Genomic DNA, 19458 nt, shown 5'->3' with positions numbered 1-19458 from the left:
GCTGAACCAATGGCTCAGACATTAAGAGAACTTGCTGCTCTTCCAGATGACCCAAATTCAGTGGCAAGCACCCATGTCAAGTGGTTCACAGCTGCCTGTAACTCCGGCTCCAGGGGACCTGATGCCCCTTTTTACTTTCTGAGGGCACCTTCACATTTGTAACATCTATACATGCATGTGTGTGTGTATACATATATACATAGATATATGTGTGCAGATATGTATATATATGTGTGTGTCAAACACACATACACACAGAAACATGAATGTATGGCCATACAAAAATAAAAATATTTTTTAAGTTGAAAATGGGGGCTAGAGAAATGGCTCAGAAGTTAAGAGCAGGTACTGCTCTTCCAGGGGATCCAACTTGAATTGCCAGAGCCCATGTCAGATGGCTCACAATCACCTCACCTCCAGTTCTACAGGATCCAATACCTTTGACCTATGTAGGCACCCCCCCAACACACACACATACACAAGATTTAAAATAAATAAATTGAAGTATAAGTTGAAAACGTGCTCTAATCTTACTATGAATAAATGAATACATATTCGCTGAACTAAACAGCAAAACACCTGATTCTAAAGCTTTTGTTCAATAAAACTGCTATTTCTTTTTTAAAAAAAAGTATAGGTTATTTGTGTGTGTGTGTGTGTGTGTGTGTATGTGTGTGTGTGTGTGTGTACATCTTGCGCCACAGGCCTACCTAGTGCTCACAGAGGCCAGAAGAGAGTGGTAGACCCCTACCCTGGAACTGAAGTTAAGAGATGGTTGGGAACTACTATGTGGGTGCTGAGACTTGAACCCTGGTCCTCCGCAACAGCAGCAGGTGCTCTTAACCACTGATTCATCTCTTCAACCCCCAAATTATGACTCTCCAGTGTGCTAGACACTATGTGGACTCTAAGTTACAGGGTTTAATTCATAAAATTAGAGTCTGTCAGGGGAAAGGGAAAGAATATTATCTCTCTCAGCTTTAGTTCTATATGTAAAAGGTAACTATTACATAAATATTACAAAGAAATCGTCTTAATAAAGCTTCAGTCTCTAACGCCTTGACAGGTTGATTCAAACAGCCAGCAAAGGATGCACACAATGATGGAGCTCATATCTCCTTTACCCTGACCATGGCAGTCAGAATGAGATAGTTGTCTTACAGCCTCACTATCAATTTTTTTTACAGTGGATATATGTATACACAAATCATTATTAAAAACCTTTCTGGGCTAGAGAGATGGCTCAGTGGTTAAGAGCACTGATCGTTCTTCCAAAGGCCCTGAGTTCAAATCCCAGAAACCACATGGTGGCCCACAATCATCTGTAATGAGATCTGACCCCCTCCTCTGGTGTGTCTGAAGAAAGCTACAGAAAGCTATTGTGTGCTTAGATATATAATAAATAAATCTTAAAAAAAAAAAAAAAGTAGTAGCCAGAAGCTGGAAAGAACCTAGGTGTCCTTCAACGGAGGAATGGATACAAAAAATGTGGTATATATACACAATGGAGTACTATTCAGCCATTAGAAACAATGAATTCATGAAATTCTTAGACAAATGGATGGAGCTGGAGAACATCATACTAAGTGAGGTAACCCAGTCTCAAAAGATCAATCATGGTATGCACTCACTGATAAGTGGATATTAGCCTAGAAACTTTGAATACCCAGGACATAACCCACAAGTTAAATGATGTCCAAAAAGAATGGAGGAGTGGCCCCTGGTTCTGGAAAGACTCAGTGCAAAAGTATAGGGGAATTCCAGAACAGGGAAGTGGGAAGGGGTGGATGGAACAGGGGGACAGAAGAGGGCTTATGAGACTTGCGGGGAGTGGAGACCCAGAAAAGGGGAAATCATTTGCAATGTAAATAAAAATATATCAATAAAAAACAAACAAACAAACAAACCAAAAAAACCTTTCTAGATATTCCAGGTTGTAATACAACATAATAATCTATCATAGAGCAAAATGGCTTAGTGTCAGGATTATAGCAAAAAAAGCAATGTGCAGAAAATGGAAAAAGCCACTCTTGCTGTGTTTTGGTTAAATCTAAATGAACTCTTAAGATGTAACTGTACGGTAACATGTTAACTTATACATGTACAATAAACCAACATCTCAAGATTTTTCAAATATAACTACCAGGAGTGCTTTGAGTTCAAGGCTAGCCTGATCTACAAAGCCAGTTCCAGAGGATAGCTAAGGTTACAGAGAAACGTTGTCTCAAACAGAACAAAACCCAAACAGAATGTGTAAGCAGCAATTACTGACTCGCATGAGATCAACATGCATAGACGTCAGCATTCGACTGTTCTCCATTTCACCTCCAGCCTACATTCAGTACCACAACCCTACTCTCAGAATAAAAGAAGGAATAAAACAACCACCCAACACCCGAGATCAGCCATTGACTGACAACACTTCCACTAAAAACAAACTTCAAAAATGGGCACGATAGGCTGGGCACGCCTTTAATCCCAGTACTCAGCAGACAGAGGCAGTTTGGCCTACATAGTGAGTTCCCGGCCATCCACAAAGGCCACACAGTAAGAGCCTGTCACACACACACACACACACACACACACACACACACACACACAGAAAAGGTATTATAAGAAATTGAGGCCAGGCAGTGGTGGCACACGCCTGTACTCCCAACACTTGGAAGGCAGAGGCAGGCGTATTTCTGAGTTCAAGGCCAGCCTAGTCTACAGAGTAAGTTCCAGGACAGCCAGGGCTGTACAGAGAAACCCTGTCTCAAGAAAGAAAGGAAGGAAGGAAGGGAGGGAGGGAGGGAGGGAGGGAGGGAGGGAGGGGGGAGGGAGGGAGGGAGGGAGGGAAAGAAAGAAAAAGAAAGAAAGAAAGAAAGAAAGAAAGAAAGAAAGAAAGAAAGAAAGAAAGAAAGAAAGAAAGAAAGAAGGGAGGGAGGGAGGGAGGGAGGGAGGGAGGGAGGGAGGGAGGGAGGGAGAGAGAGAGAGAGAGAGAGAGAGAGAGAGAGAGAGAAAGAAAGAAAGAAAGAAAGAAAGAAAGAAAGAAAGAAAGAAAGAAAGAAATTGAGAGGACCTTCTTCTGGTGGCACAAGTCTCTAATGCCAGCACTTGGAAAGCAGAGGCAGGTGATCTCTGAGTTCGGGCCAGCCTGATCTACATAGGAAGTTCCAGGCCACCCAGGGCTATAAAGTAAGACCTTGACTCAAAACAAAACAAAACAACAACAACAAAAAAAAAACTTTAAAAATGATTATTATAGCCAAGCAGTGGTGGCACACACCTTTAATCTCACCACTTGGGAAACTGAGGCAGGTGAATCTTTTGAGTTCCAGGCCAGCCTGGTCTACAGAATAAATCCAGGGATAGCCAGGGCTGTTACACAGAGAAACCCTGCTTCAATAAAACAAAAGTAAGTAAAGAAGGTTATTATAAAAGACTGAGGACGAAGGGGAAGGCATAAATTATGCAGTTATATGATAACCTCAAAAGTAAAAAAAAATAAAAAATAAAAAAAATCACCCTAACCACCAAGAACAAAAAAATAAGAAAGGCAAAAGTGATAGCTCAAGCAGTTTATGCTTACAGTCTCATCTCCAATCCTATTGGACATTTTTTTTTTTTTTGCAGCTGCTACCACCCTGAACCACAATTACTATTCCATATCTGAATTCCCAAATGGCTCTAAACAACCCACACAGGAGTGCTCTTTCGTATGCCCAAGGTCAGAACATAGATGTGCAACAGGTACATGCTTGGCTTTGACCAAATTAACAAAGTAAGTGGGATATGGAAATTGCAGCTCTGCAATCCAAGCACTAGAGCAGCTGAGCCAAGAGGACTGCCGCAAGTTTCAGGCAAACTGGAGATAAGATCGGCACAGTGTCAATAAATAAATAAATAAACACATAAATATCAATGGAACATCTCCAACACAGCCTAACATACTGATTCAATTCCTGCAAAAACATTTCACAATCCTCACAGCTCTACTTGCATGTAAGCTTACTGGCACATTTACAGTATTTGTTATTTAAGTGCAATTCATAAGAAAAACCCTTACAGGAGACATCTTCTGTGCAAATGTCAGTGTCACAGAAGAAAATGTAATTTATATAATCTGTTACTATAAACTTAAGAAGCAATTCAAGTTAAAAGCCTGTCAGTGGTTCCTAGCTTCTCTTGCCCTGCCCACATAGCTGCCTTCCCGCCCCCCCCCGCCCCCCCCCCCCGACATTTTTAAATCTTACAAAGAACCCTCTTTGTAAAGAAAACAGTAGTCTTCTCTAAATGCATTTGTAACCAGCAATTTTAGTCACTGGCTATTTTCTCCAACTTCAAATGGGCACAGTAAGTACTTTAGTATTATTCTCCCTGTCTTCTTCCCATAAAGCAAAGATTTGTAGGCTAATTTGTAAGTAGGCAGAAAATGAGTCTTTATTATATCAATTAAAATAAGCTTAGCAAATCACGCTGAAAGGAAAGCTTCAGGAATCCTAGAAGAGGCATCCAATTACAAGATATTCTCCCACCAAATGATAAATTAGTGCCAGATGTACACCCTCCTAGGGTTCAGAGAGTTGTGACTAACTTACATTCTAAATGAGAGGAGGGCCCTAGAAACGAAGCCCTAGCCACCCATCTATTTGGTTCTTCCACAACTGAAAAACACTACGGGAGGCCCCAGGGACAGTCGTAAGATCCTTGAAGAAAGATCCCTGGAGAGATGAGCAAGTCCTAAAGGGGTCTGCCAAAGGTGGAGTCATTCATTCATGTCTGCAAATTCCTATTAATAAGCACGACCCACCACCCTCCTGCACTTCGGAGCCCGCAGACCCGAAATGAACCCTGCCCTCCAGGACACAGGACTGAGGTGGCGCAGAGCGTGATGACACCCAGATACTATGACCTCCATAAGGCAGTTCTGGGAACTGATTTCGTCTACGATTCTTTTTCACCTCTTGTTTATCTCGGACGTTGCATACTGCAGGTGCTTACTGTTTGCAGGCTGAACCTATAAATACATATGAAACAGTCCCACCAGCGCGGATCTGCAGGTGCATGTCCACCACGGCTCCCGGGGCCAGGCCGTCTGAGCCTCGTCCCCTAGCCCGAGCCGTGCCGTCCTCCCCGCCCCCGTGCGGCACTCACCGTTGGTGTAGGGAGACCCCGAGGCAGAGGCGGCTCCGTTCTGGGCCTGGAGGCCGGCTGCGGCGCTGCGGGCAGCCGGGATCCTGGGTTGGGCCATGACGCCCGGGGATCTCAGGGTAGGACGGAGCCGTCAGGGTCGAGCGCAGCTCCGAGCCCAAGAACCCCAACAGGAAAACCGAGGGAAGGGATCTGAAGGCCGGAGAAGCGGAACACGCGGGGATGGCGCGTCAAAGTCGAGGCATACCGCCTCGGTCTCTTCAGCCCGCCGGCGGCCACGACCCGGCCAGGGCGCGGCGCGGAGAGGATCCGGAGTCGGGCCGGCGGGGCTGCGGACGCCCGGCTCGGAGGCGGCAGCCAAACCCGGAGAGGAGGGAGGCCCTGGGCGGAGCCGCCGGCCGCGCAGGCACAGTGGGGACACGTGGCACTTCCGGTTCCGGCTGGAGGCTGCGGCCGTGCTCTCTGTCCCGGGGGAGCTGCCCCGAGGCCACCTGACAGTCCCGTGTCCAGGCCCGGAGGACGGTGCACGGACTCGCCTGCCACGTCACTGACTCCCGCCGCCCGCCGGAAATAACCCGTGTCACCACTACGAAAATCCCCGGCGTGGAGAACGTCACCTTCCTGACAAACCAGGGACCTGAGGGTGGTGCCGACGAGGTCGATTGGGTGGGATAGGAGAGACCCGGCTCCTCTTCCGGGATTCTTTGAGGATTACCTGAGACGACCGATGTCATCGTCTGCCCCCGGTGGCTCGGCCGAGGCTTTGCCAGGTGTAGAGTGCAAGAGAATTTTCAAAAGAGATGTTAAAATACGTGTGTACGTCAAAGTGTCATGGACGGGACATGGTAGCAGTCGGGAGGTCGAGGCAGAAGTGTTGTTCTAAGTTCAAAAGCGGCCTAGTCAAGTCAGCCAGAGCTGGAGTAAAGATCCTGGGTCAAAATTAAAATGTCTGATGACGTTAAGGAGGAAGCCTTTTCTTTTCAACTGGAGGATTAAGATTGATTTTGACGTTAGCTTGTTCGTAGCATAGTCACCCCGAAGTACATCGACCACACGTGAATCAGCATTCCTCCCTCTCCCATCCCAGTGTTGACAATGGAGTCCAATGTGCTAGGGAAGCCCTCATTTTACCACTGAGCTACACAACTTCTGACAACAAGTATTTAGTTAATACTGAGGCTCCAGACTAAATATCATATTTAGTAATGTTAATGGTATTGTATTCCTGTAGTTCTGGACACTGGAAAGTGAGGCGGGAAGATCTTGAATTCAAGAGCAGCCTGGACGATTTATCGGGACTCAGTTTCTTTAAAAGGGGTTAGATATGTAGGCCATTGGTAAAGAGTAAGAAGAAGCCCTGAGTTTAAAAAATTAAAGGCAGCCGGGCAGTGGTGGCACGCTGTAATCCCAGCACTCTGGGAGGCAGAGGCAGGCAGATTTCTGAGTTCGAGGCCAGCCTGATCTACAGAGTGAGTTCCAGGACAGCCAGGGCTACACAGAGAAACCCTGTCTCGAAAAGCCAAAAAATTAAAGGCAGTTTACATTATGGAAGTTTACATTAAGGTGGGTAATTCAAACTTCCTTTCTGGGCAAGTAGTTTGTGGGTTGCTTTTATTTTTACCCCCAAGCAAACTTTCTGACTTTTAAGGCCAAAGAGAAGTAGAAACTGGTTGGTTACGCAACATACTTAGGGATATCAGTAGTGATCTTAGCTACCTTCAGTCTACTTTGGTTTTTCCTGCTCCAAGCAGATGACAAAGTCCTTCACAGATGTGTGCTGCTGATTGAAACATATGCCATGAGTTTCACAACCTCAGGTGAAAGTACACCTTACCTAATTCATCTAATATCTAATGCCTGCTACGGAGCATTACAGAAAAAGAGCAGGCTAAAACTACTGTCAGACCCAAGAAGCAAGCAGTAGCTACATATACAAATTTATCCTTACCTTTATTAATATTTACCTCAAAGCATACTAAAATATATCTGCTGTGAGTGCAATTAAAAAAAATTTTTTTAAACGACTTATAGTTTGTTTTCTGTATGTATGGGTATCCACACAGAAGTATTTACATCACAGAGGCCCACAGAGTCCAGAAGAGGGCACTGCATCCACTGGCATTGGAGTTGAAAGTTGTGACCACCCTGATGTGGGTGATGGACAAAGAACCCTGGTCCTCTAGGCTCACAGCTACTAAGCCATCTCCAGCCCTTATTTCAAGATCCAGATAGGCTTCCTCTTTAGGATGAAGATAATACCCTTTTGGGTTTTTTAAGATTTGTTTATTATTATATGTAAGTACACTGTAGCTGTCTTCAGACACACCAGAAGAGGGATGGTTGTGAGCCACCATGTGGTTGCTGGGATTCAAACTCAGGACCTTCAGAAGAGCAGTCAGTGCTCTAAGTCGCTGAGCCATCTCTCCAGCCCCCATTTAGTTTGTTTTGGAGACAGTTTTTCCGGCGTAGCTCTTGGTACTGCCTTGAAGACCAGGTTGGCCTCAAACTCAACAGAGATCCGCCTGCCTCTGCCTCCTGAGTGCTGGAATTAAAGGCACGTACCATTGCTCCCGGTCAAAGCTGATACTTTTAATCAAATTTTCACCTAAGAACATCGGTGATAAAATCTCAAACCACATACCTAAAAACAGTAAACCAGAACAAGAACAACCAGAACAAGAATGTAAGCCTTGCTTTAAAGAGAACATAGAACTCAGAAACTGCCCTTAGTGAGGTCTCTCTTCAAAGAGGTAAATGCTGAAGGCATGGCTTCCAACTTCCCTTGGTTTAATCTTCTCTTATGTTCAACTCCTTTGGAATTATCTTGGTTTGTTGATCTTGGCACAGTGGTTTGATTTGGTTAAATCAATCTTTCTTTGAACTTTGTCCCATTTAAGCAATATCTCTGTGCTCAGATTTTAAAAAGTAAATAACCTGATTGGTTAAATTAGTTAAATAGCTATAAATAGTTTATTAATAAATAAACAATTTTGTTCCACTTCTAAATTTATTTGTTGCTATTATTAACACCCAAACTATGGTTAAGTTCTGAATGCATTTTACCTTCCAATTAGTCAACTTTAAGATCCTGAGGAGAGGCCACGCGTGGTAGTGCATGCATATAATCCAGCACTTGGGAGGGAGAGACAGGTAGACTTCTATGAGTTTGAGGCCAGCCTGGTCTGCATAGTTCTGGAGCAGCTGGGGCTATGTAGAGAGACCCAGTCTCTAACAACAACAAAATTTGATTCTGCTTGTTGGTCAAACAGAACAATTTCAGTTATAGACATTTATTCAAACAACAGTTTCATTCTCTAAAACTTCCCTGCTCCAATTTAGAAACAGTTCCTTGGCCTCATTTGCCTGTACCAGGACACCTGCTTGTGTGTGAGGTCGGCTGTTGTGAAGCACACACAGGTACAGCCATTACCCAGCAGGCCAAGGTGCTTCCTGGCTCATGGGGGCTCCTTTATGACAGCCCTGATCTCATTACCCAGTGTGCTGAGCTTACAGCACCCTGCACAAAAACTACTGGAATGTTTCTTCTGGATTCTTTCTCCCTGGTCCATACTGTAAGTTCCCAGGTACAGACACTTCTGGAGAGGTACTTCTGGCTCTCCAAAACGTATTGCCATTCCTCCTGCCTGCTATTTAAAATTCCTCTCAGAGGTTTTTCTCATCTCCTGCTGCATAAACTCAGAAGCCCTGCCCACAACCTCAAAGCCTCATGACCCAGCCTTGCTGCCTCTGCCTTCCCAGCCTGCTAAGACAGTGGTTCTTAGCCTTAGTCCTAATGCGGAGACCCTTCAATATAGTTCCTCATGTTGTGACTCCAACCATAAACTCATGTTCAGCCGGGCGTGGTAGTGCATGCCTGTAACACCAGCACTTGGGAAGCAAAGGCAGGCAGATTTCTGAGTTCGAGGCCAGCCTGGTCTACAGAGTGAGTTCCAGGACAGCCAAGACTATACAGAGAAACCCTGTCTCGAAAAACAAAACAAACAAACAAACAAACAAACAAACAAAAACAAAAAACAAAAAAAAACCCCACCTCATGTTCACTGCTACTTCATAACTATAATTTTTGGTACTGTTATGAGTCATAATATAAATGTTTATGTTTTCCAATGGTCTTAGGTGACCCTTGTGAAAGGGGTTGTTAGGCGACTCCAAGGTTGAGAACCACCAAGATAAAGACTCATTAAAAACATTTCTAGTTGCTGTAAGAATAACTGATAGGAGGAGTATAGCAATAGTTTGCAGAATTTTGGTTCCTTTAAAAAAACACAGAAATATGTTTTTGTTTAAATCCGAAGTGTGGAGTATGGGGCTGCTTTGCAGCAACTGACTGATTTGCCTCATGCTCAAGCAGATATCTGCCTCCTGCAGATAGTTTCTGGGATTGTGTACTGCGTGGAATTCTGGGAACTTTTTAGAGGTTATATAAATGCTAGAGCCCCAATAGGTGTAGTTAGTGGTTGTTCATGGGGGTTGTCTACAGTTTGTTAGTAGTGTTCAAAGAAGAAACAAAAAGAAGCCGGGCGGTGGTGGCGCACGCCTGTAATCCCAGCACTCTGGGAGGCAGAGGCAGGCAGATTTCTGAGTTCGAGGCCAGCCTGGTCTACCGAGTGAATTCCAGGACAGCCAGGGATATACAGAGAAACCCTGTCTCGAAAAAAAAAAACAAAAATCCAAAAAAAAAGAAAGAAAGAAATAAAAAAAAAAAAAAGAAATTAGATTCACATAGATTCACAAGTCTCTCTCTCCCCCCTCTATTCTTCTTTCTCTCCAATCTAGTGGTAGGGGGTGAAATGGGGGGGGCAGCAGATAATGGGTGGGAAAAGAAGAACTCACAAAGTAGCAAAGACTACAGAGAGGAATGACTAGCATTGTATTTACTGGGAAGCAAAGATGACAGGACCTATAATACACTGTGTCACACAGAGATGTCTATTTGCTAATCCCTGTTAAAATTTCAGACTTTGCTATCTCTTTATCCCTGCTAAGCACATGCAACCTTACAATATACTTTTTTTTCTTATTTTTGACTCCCTGTTTCTCTCTTCCCATTGACCCAATCCAGGCCCTGGTTATCCCTCACCTGTCTCACTGCAGATGCCTCTTGCTAAACTAATCTCGGCTTTCAGTTTGACTTAATATAACCTGTGTGCTGTTGCCATGTGAAACTGCTCCAAACAGTTCTATGTTTTTCTTGTTTCAGTCAAAACCTCTAAAAGGTTTCTAGTTTTTTGAAACAGAGTTTCTCTAGTCCTGGCTGTTCTGGAGCTTGCTATGTAGACCAGGCTAGCCTTGAATTTAGAGATCACATGCTTCTGACTCTCAAGTGCTGGGACTAAAGGTTTGTGCCATCATGCCTGGCTAACATCTCTAAGACTTAGAGAGTTAAAGTTCTCCATTGTCTCTGGCTAGGGCTTTGCTGTTTTGGTTTTTTCCCCTTTAGGTTTTTTCGTTTTGTTATTTCTGTTTGTTTGGCTTTGTTTGGTTTGGTTTGGTTTGGTTTTTTCAAGACAGGGTTTTTCAGTGTAGCCATGGCTGTTCCGGAACTAGCTCTGTAGACAAGGCCGGCCTCAAATTCAGAAAACCGCCTGCCTCTGCCTCCCAAATACTGGAATTGACAGTGTGTACCACCACTACCCAGTACCTCAGGCTAGCTTAAGAGTTAAGCAGTAAATCTTCCCAATGCCGTTTCCTTATTTACTGTGTTCTGTGTGTTCTTCTGTCTGGTTTTAGACAGGGTCTCATGTGGTCCTTATGGGCTTCAGACTTGCTGTGTATTCAAGTGAGGCCAACTTTGAACTACTGACCTTCCCATGTCTGCCTTCCAACTGGAATTCCAGGGGTGCACCACCAGGCTTGCGATGGTTGTTTCTTCAAAACACTGATTGCTTCTGAATATTAATTAGTCCCAATTCTGCAGAAACAGGAACCAAAGGCTGAAGTGACTAGAAACCTTGGAACTCATGTGTGGACAGACCAAGTGTTGTGTTTTACAACACTGCCCATGAAGTAAAAACTGGTAATATGGTAATACTGAGACTCTTCAAAAGTGATCTGAACTTTTATTTTTCTGTTCTTCCATACTTTAAATAATAAAAATGTCCTCCTTTGTTCAGCATGGTGCACTGTGGAAGTCAGATGACAACTTTCCAGGAGTTGATTCTCTTTATTCAATTTGTGGGTTCCAGGGATTAAACTCCTACTTGTCACTTGATCGCAGATGCCAAGGCTATGTAGAGAGACCCTTTCTCAAACAAGATAAACATAACCCACATTTTTTTGTGTGGTACAGGGGACTGAACCCAGAGAATTTTATAAGCTAAGGCAGGAACTCAACCATTGAGTTCTATTTCCAGCTAGCCCCCTATAAAAGGTGTATTCAGGTGGAAATGAATAAAGACTTTTTTTTTCTGAGACAGGGTCTCTCTGTATAGCCCTGGCTGGCCTGGAACTCACTCTGTAGACCAGGTTAGCCTTGAACTCAAAAATCTGCCTGCCTCTGCCTCCCAAGTGCTGGGATTAAAGGTACGCACCACCACCGCCTGGCAAGACATTTTAATATAGGCTCAAGCATGGGGGTTAAGAGAAAGGGATGTTCAGAGGAAAAAGGAGACACGTCGAAGAGCATGTGGGCTTTCCAAAGAACTGCAAGAAGTAAAACATCCCAGCAGAAACTCAAGGGTCTCTCAACAAATGCAGTCTTAGGTACTAGATGCCATGTTGAATCTGGGGCTACAAGGCTGCGATCCCAGTTTCTCAGAAGCAAGTGCAGGAAGATGATATGTTCACAATTTGCCTGAGCAACTTTTGTGAGATTCTGTTTCAAAATAAAAATAATTAAACGGTGGCAGGTGGTAGACTGCCCGCTATTACTGACACACACACACACACACACACACACACACACACACACACACACACACAGGGATTGGTGGCGAGAGCGCAGGACACACACACACACACACACACACACACACACACACACTCACAGAGGGATTGGTGGCGAGAGCGCAAGGAGGCGGAACTGAGGGCGAGCGGAGCCTGGGAACTGCGGACTGTCACTAGCGAGGCACCCGCCGACCCGGAAGGAGCTGAGAGCTGGGGGCCCTGGCAGCCATAGCGCTTTGCACAGCCAGCTTGGAGAGTGTAGGACGAGCACGGAGCAGGGTTGCGTTCTCTGGAGTCGCAGGTGAGTGGCAGTGCCCTCGCCGGGCAAGAGAGCGGGCGACAGCTGTGGCCCTCCGGAAGGTCACTGTTTAGGCTGTACGTTCGCCCAGATTTGTCTCTCTGGTCCTTCGCGAATGGGGAGCCTGGTTTTTGTTTGTTTGTTTTTGTTTTCCCCCCAGTGTGAGGGAGGACAGCTCCGGTCCGTACATGCGGGGAACCGCTCTGGTGGCTTTTGGGGTAAAACAGTGGTTGTCATACGGCAAGTATTTCAGGAGCGAGTGACAGTACCGCACGGGAGCCTCTCTCCTTCCCCTGGCCCTCAGTTTCCCCACTTTGTAGGATGAGGAATTGGGTGTCATTGAGGGCTCAAGAGGCTGGGACGGCTCTATGTTGTCCCAGTAAGTGTGGGGATCATCTGAGCCTCCTCATACTCTGTGATTATCGTTTTCCCATAGCTCAAGCCCAGTTGAGTGAAGGGGAAAGATAGTAATGGGAAGATTTTCCGACAAGATAAAATTTATTTTGAAACATTCAAGTGTAGCCTTGTTAGCTGAAGGAATAAAATTCACCAGGGGTTTAATGTATTGGGATGAAGAAAATTGAACTTGTTGTCACTGTCACGTATCTGAATATTCTTACTTCAAGCTCTGTGTGGGTGGCATCTTGCCCTGATGATCTGTGTGTCCTTTGTTGAAATATTGGTCCGAGTAGTTGTAGTGAAAAAGAAGGTGCCACCTGTACAACACCGAAGTCTGCTAAGGAAGATACTCCTGTCAGTTATTTTACAGGTGACCAATAAGGGTGACTTTACAGTTTGCCAGTGATGAGTGACATCAGTAAAACAGTGCAATGCATGCCTACCATTGCTTCTTTCGGTACATTTGTGTTTGTGACCAAAATATTTTGACCTTTTAAAGTTTTGTTTGTTTGTTTGTTTGTTTTTTTTAACATAAGCAGGCACCCTGACCCTATAATTCCACCCTCTAGAGGGCAGGGGCATCATTTGTGCCAAGCCTGCCTGGAAAGATCCTATCTCAAGAAAACAAACTCGTTCCCAGTGTTAAGATACTCCTCAGGCATTTCTGAGTTTACAGAGAAGGAAAGTGTACTTGTCGTCAAGATGCTAGAGCATCGATTCTGTGGTTTTGAAGTTTTGCAGTTTGAATACAGCACGCTCTAGCCTTCCTTTGCCTTGTGCTATTGGAGTAGAAGCGTAAGCATGACTTGTCACAAAGGAACAGTCTATCAGACGAGGGCATCACTGCCACCTCATTCGAAACTTACAACCTAGAGTGCTATAGTAGTGATTCACCACATCTCCGCCCCCTCTCAAGTACAAAGTTGGCTGAAACTCATTGAAATTTACCTTTTTGCAAATCACGATAAAGCTGAAGTTTCTCCATTGTATGTACTTTTTAGAAAAAAAACGTTGATTATTGTTTTATTAATATTGGTAATATTTTATTACCTATATATTATGAGTGTGCCTGTGTTAAAGATCATATTGGGGAATACATGCAAAGGTGTGGGTTTCTGAAATTAGACATCAGGCTTGGTATAGCCTTTACCTAGTGAGCCGTCTGGATAGGCGTCTGTTGGTGTTTTGAGGATGAGGTTTGTTATACAAGTTTGAATTGTCTTAGTCTGCTAGGGGCAAGTCCAAATTCACCTCTCAGTCTCACGACATTCTTTTTGTTGTTAAGACTAGGTCTTGCTTTGTAGTCCAGCATCTCTCTAGATCCTCCCCCATCAGCCTCTCAAGTGTTCTCTCTCCCTCTTTTCCTCTTTTCCCCTTCTTCCCTTTTTCTACTATCCTTTTGACAGAGGGCTTTTTTTCTTCTTCTTCTTCTCCCATTTCACTCTTCCCGCCCCTCCCCCTTCACTTTTAAAGCCGTATTTCTTGTGGATTTAACATTCTTTCAACTAGGTGTCACTTTTCTCCAGAGGAAACAAGTACCCACTTTTTAAAAATTATATGAATTAAAAAGTATTTAATTCAGGGCTGGAGAGATGGCGCAGTGGTTAAGAGCACTGGCTGCTTTTCCTGAGGTCCTGAGTTCAATTCCCAGCAACTACATAGTGGCTCACAATCATCAGTAATGGGATCTGGTGCCCTCTTCTGGTGCATCTGAAGACAGTGGCAGTACACTCAAATATATAAAATAAATAAATCTTAAAAAAAAAAAAGTTTAATTCACACAATTGCTTTGCATTAGGAACTGAGCTGGGGTAAGTTATTGTCCAGTAAGCTGTTTTAGGATGAACATGTGTGAAGCAGAATGCTTCTGAAATTCAGTGTACAGAACATAGTCAAGGCAGATATGATTGTGAATCCCTTTAATCCCAGCCCTCAGGCACGGGCTGGCCTGGGGTTCATAGAGAGTTCCAGGCCAGCTACATCGTGAGACCCTATCAACAAACCATAACAACAGAACTTGGTCAAGTATAGTTTTACCTGGTAGCACAGGCTGGCCTTGAACTTTGGATCTCCTGTCTACCTCCCAAGTGCTGAGATTACAGGCCTATATGCTATCCCATGCCTGGTTTATGTGCTGCCAAACTGCAAGCTAAGCAAGCACTCTCCTAACTGAGCTGTGTCTCCAGCCTGGCCTTTGTATTTCTAGTGGTAAATTAGATTACAGATAGCATGCTATCTCTCTGTCTTGTATTCGAGGGAGGGATTGTATGTGCCGTGTTGAGCATGTAGAGAGCAGAGTACGACCCCGGGAAGTCAGTGGTGAGTGTGTGGGTCCTAGGGATGAAACTCTGGTCTGCTTGTCTGTCATACCCACGGCCATCTTGCTGGTCCTTCTTTTCTTTTTCTCTTTTCTAAGTTAGCATACAAAATGATGAGTTTTATTGTGACTTTTTAAAAGCTCTATTTTATTTTATGGGTATTTTGCCTGTATGTATTTATGTGTATGGGTCTTTTGCCTACATGTATGCATTTGTACTGTGTGCATGCCTGATGCCTGTGAACCAGAAGAGGCCATCAGATCCCCTGGAATTGGAGCTACAGATGTTGTGAGCCACCATGTGAGTGCCGGGAACTGAGCCTGGGTCAGCAGGAACAGGAGGTCTGACCTCTGAACTGTCCCCCAGCCCCTATTTTGACTTTCCATCCTGGTGTATCTTGCTCATGTTTGCTATGCTGGTTTTGGTCATCTTTGTTGTCTGTTGGAGCTAATATCTTTAGTCCATTAGCTGGCCTTAATTCACTACGTTCTGTCATGTCACGACTGTTGGACTTACAAATTACAGGCAAGCACACCATACCTAACTCTTCTTTCCAAGAGTGATGATGTATACCTTTAATTCCAGCACTGGGAAGGCAGAAACAGGCAGATCTCTCAGAGCCAGCCTGGTCTACACAGTGAATTCTAGGCCAACCAGGGTTACTCAGTAAGATCCCAACTCAACAAAAATAAAAATAGAATCATGATGTAGTTCATGCTATTCTCAAACCAGGACCCTTCTGCCTTAGCCTAGAGCTATGATCAGGTGAGTGCCACACTGGTCGGTTTGTGCCTGTGTTTGCAGGATACTGTCCTAATACTTGTTACAGTGGTACTCAGTGACAATGTATTCATGTGGAACATGGAAACGGGGCCAGCAAAGTGATTCCTCTGGTGAAAGTGCTTGCTGCCCAAGTCTACAAAGCTGCCCTCTGACCTCTACACAGGTGCATGGTACATGAGCCCCCCCCACACACATACATATAAGTCAGTAGATTTTAAAATGAGAATGCTATTGATTTCTTTCATATTAAAAGTTATTAAGTTGGGCATGGTGGCATATACTTACAACTCTAGCACTTGGGGAATGAAGGAGGAGCCAGTCTGAGCTACATGGGAACTTGTCCTCAGGAAAAAATTAAAACTTCAAGAATAAGAATTCTGTTTTCTCATAAATAATTTATAAACATAAAATGTTCATTTAAGGTTTTTAAATTTGGGGGTTGGGGATTTAGCTCAGTGGTAGAGCACTTGCCTAGCCAGCGCAAGGCCCTGGGTTCGGTCCTCAGCTCTAGAAAAAAAAAAGGTTTTTAAATTTGCGTTTATATCGAATGATAGCTTTGTTGAATTAGACTTGACATACCATAATAATCTCTGTTTTATAGTATGCAGAGTGTTCCCAGTATAGTCACAGTGTTACACAACCTTCACCACTAATTCTAGAATGTTTTTCCTCACCTCTGAAAGCAACCCAGTTCCCATTAGCAGTTGCCCAGATTCCTCTCCCCCTTTTGACAACACTAATCTGCTTGCTCTCAAGATTTGCCGTGTGAACATTTCATGTAGAGAGTTACCCATACGAGTTCAACAAGAAAGAGTGTTAGGCAGCGATCTGTAACCTGAGTTCTGTGCGCTGCTCTGATTTTCATGTTACCTGAGTAGATTGCACAGCCTTTTCCTGTTTGGTGTTCATGCAATAAATAAATCTGCTGACGTGGTGTGTTTCCTTGTCAGTGACCTTTGCTCTTCACGTCTCTGTGATGTGTTCCTGGGTTGTGTAACCTGTTCCCGGGGCTCAGGTGTCTGTTTGTAGCTAAGTGACTTTATTCTTAGCTGGATTTTTTTTTTTTAACTTCAATTTGAAGAAGACAGAAATAAAGAGCAATTTCTATTTTATTAATTCCTGGCTTGTTTTGAGGGTTTAGTAAATTGTAATTTTATAGAACTATGAATGTTTTTCTCCTGTCGAATTTCTCTGTGTAAGTAGGTAATTTCTCTGAGGTTAGATTTTATAACATAGACTGGTGGCAACCTCATGAAGGTAAATCCTTTTCCTGTTCTACTCTCCACCATTTTTTGTAGTTCTCCCTGACAAACTATCATCCCAGTAGAGACTTTGCCTCTTGCCTCAGTGCTGCTTTGTATAGAGTGCCCTCTGTTCTTTTAGATGAGTCTAAGACCTGTCACCGTGGATGTGGCACCTCCTAGCCTGGCTTCCTGCACCTTTCACCCCAATGTGTCTTTATCTTTCCATGCCTGACCTTAGAGCTGCCACCACCCAGACTAGAACTTCTTTGAACTCTGCCCTTCCTATTCTGATGCACCCTGGTCTGTTTCACCCTCTCCAGTTTACCACAGCAGTTTACCTGCTGCTTTCCAGACCTTCCCTCTACTCTGCTGGCTCTGTTCTGAGGAAGCCTGCCTTTGGTCACCTCTGTTCTTATACCCATCCTTTCTCTGCTCAGCCTGGACTGAGTCAGCTCGCCAGGGCCTCTCACTGTGAGGCCCTCTCTCCCAGTGTTCTCCTCAGGCTCTCTTCACCCCTCTTGCTTCAGGGTCACACTCAGAGCCCTCTCTCCCCACTTGGCCCTTTTTCCTCTGTCCTGAGAATTTTCTAAAGCCCAACATCACAGAGGTGGTATGGTTGAGGGGAAACACATCAGTGCTGGTTGGCACTGCTGGAAATGTTTGTCAGAGCTCCAACTTTTTTTCTGTTAAACTCAGTGCTGGCCTGGTAGTAGTGTCAAATACCTTTAATCCCAGCACGAGGGAGCAAGAATTTGAGGCCAGCCTGGTCTACAGAATGAGTTCCAGGACAGCCAGGGATACACAGAAACGCCCTGTCTTGAAAAACTAAAATTAATGAATAAATAAACTGAGTGCTAGGGCTCAAATCCTGCTCTTCTCGTGCTCTTGGTAAGTATGTTCCCCAGATACCCCTGGCCTTTTGAACCATCATTTAACTTGACCCACCATTACAGTACCTGTCCTGTATATTTCAAAACTTCCTCACTCCCACTATTTTTGAGACAGGTTTCAGTATCTGTGTAGCCCAAGCTGGCCTTAAAGTCAGTCCTTTAGCTTAGCTTTCTTTTTTTTTTAAAAAAAGATTTGTTTATTTTATGTATATAAGTACACTGTAGCTGTACAGATGGTGGTGAGCCTTCAGGTGGTTGTTGGGAATTGAATTTAGGCGCTCCAATCTGCCCTGCTCGCTCCAGCCCAAAGATTTACTGTAGCTGTCTTCAGACACCAGAAGAGGGCGTCAGCTCTCATTATGGGTGGTTGTGAGCCACCATGTGGTTGCTGGGAACTGAACTCAAACCCTTCGGAAGAGCAGTCAGTGCTCTTACCTGCAGAGCTATCTCGCCAGCCCTTAGCTTAGCTTTCTAAACTCTGGGATTGCAGGCATGTGCTGTCAGACTCCACTCCTCGACATCATCAGATTCCTGTCAACTCCACAGATTCCCTGGGCCTCCTTCCTTCGACCCATACAGAAAGGGGTGCTCTCAGTGCGAGCTTCTAGTCAGACTTCATCAGCTCCCCTCCTTTCTCTCTATTATGTAGCTCTCTGTCCTGGACCTCACTCTGTAGACAAGACTGGCCCTCATCTCCCAGAGATCCACCTGCCTCTGCCTCCCTAGGTGGGGTTAAAGGTGTGTACCCTGTGCCCAGTTCTTCCAAAAGTTTTTTCCTTTCAGTTTATCATTTTACCCAACCCTCCCTCTTCCTGAAGAAGAAAATCTTATTTTTCTCATTCCATTTCAAATGTATTTATATATTTAGACTTCTGCTATCTAGCTCAGACTGGCCTAGGACCTCCCACCTCAGACTCCTCAGTGCTGAGATTTATAGAAGTATTCTATCACATCCATTTCAAACTTTTTTCTTTTTCTTTTTTTAAATCTTTTTGGGGGCTGGAGAGATGGCTCAGCAGTTAAGAATACTGACTAATCTTCCAGAGGTCCTAAGTTCAATTCCCAGCAACCACATGGTGGCTCGTAACCATCTGTAATGGGATCCGATGCCCTCTTCTGGTGTGTCTGGAGATAGCTACAGTGTGCTCATACACATAAAATAAATCTTTGAACAAAATCTATTTTACTTTTAAACCTTTAAATTTGTTTTATGTGTACCACTGTTTTGCCTGTATTTGTGTTATATGTACTATATGTCTGTAGATTTAAGAAGAGGGGATCAGATCCTCTGGGATTGGAGTTGCAGATGGCTGTGAGCCATCATGTGGGTACTAGGAATCAAACCTGGGTCCTCTGCAAGAGCAGCCACTCTAACCACTGAGCCAACTCCAGCCTGTGGTTCAAACTTTTAGACCGAGGAAGAGGATCTTACTGTCCCTCTATCTTGTATGTAGCCTCTGTTCTTATACATGGCTCAGTAATGA

At 44.3% G+C, this 19458-nt stretch overlaps 2 protein-coding genes across 2 annotated transcripts in view; one reads left to right on the top strand and one right to left on the bottom strand.

Moving 5' to 3' along the window:
* Positions 1–5785, bottom strand: part of Sec24a (SEC24 homolog A, COPII coat complex component) — a 71856-nt gene extending 66071 nt beyond the window's left edge. Inside the window, exon 1 of the mRNA XM_052194545.1 lies at positions 5140–5785. Within this exon, the coding sequence (XP_052050505.1) occupies positions 5140–5236 (97 nt within the window). The 5' untranslated portion in view covers positions 5237–5785. The remainder of the gene's footprint in view (positions 1–5139) is intronic.
* A 6436-nt stretch (positions 5786–12221) lies between these two features.
* Positions 12222–19458, top strand: part of Sar1b (secretion associated Ras related GTPase 1B) — a 31793-nt gene continuing 24556 nt past the window's right edge. The window contains exon 1 of the mRNA XM_052197347.1: positions 12222–12343. The gene's annotated coding sequence lies outside the window, so the exon portion shown is untranslated. The remainder of the gene's footprint in view (positions 12344–19458) is intronic.

This window comes from Apodemus sylvaticus, chromosome 10 (genome assembly GCF_947179515.1).
Source record: "Apodemus sylvaticus chromosome 10, mApoSyl1.1, whole genome shotgun sequence".
NCBI classification, from domain to species: domain Eukaryota; kingdom Metazoa; phylum Chordata; class Mammalia; order Rodentia; family Muridae; genus Apodemus; species Apodemus sylvaticus.
The sequence above is the reverse complement of the archived record's forward strand: the minus strand, read 5'-3'. Positions and strand labels throughout refer to the sequence as shown.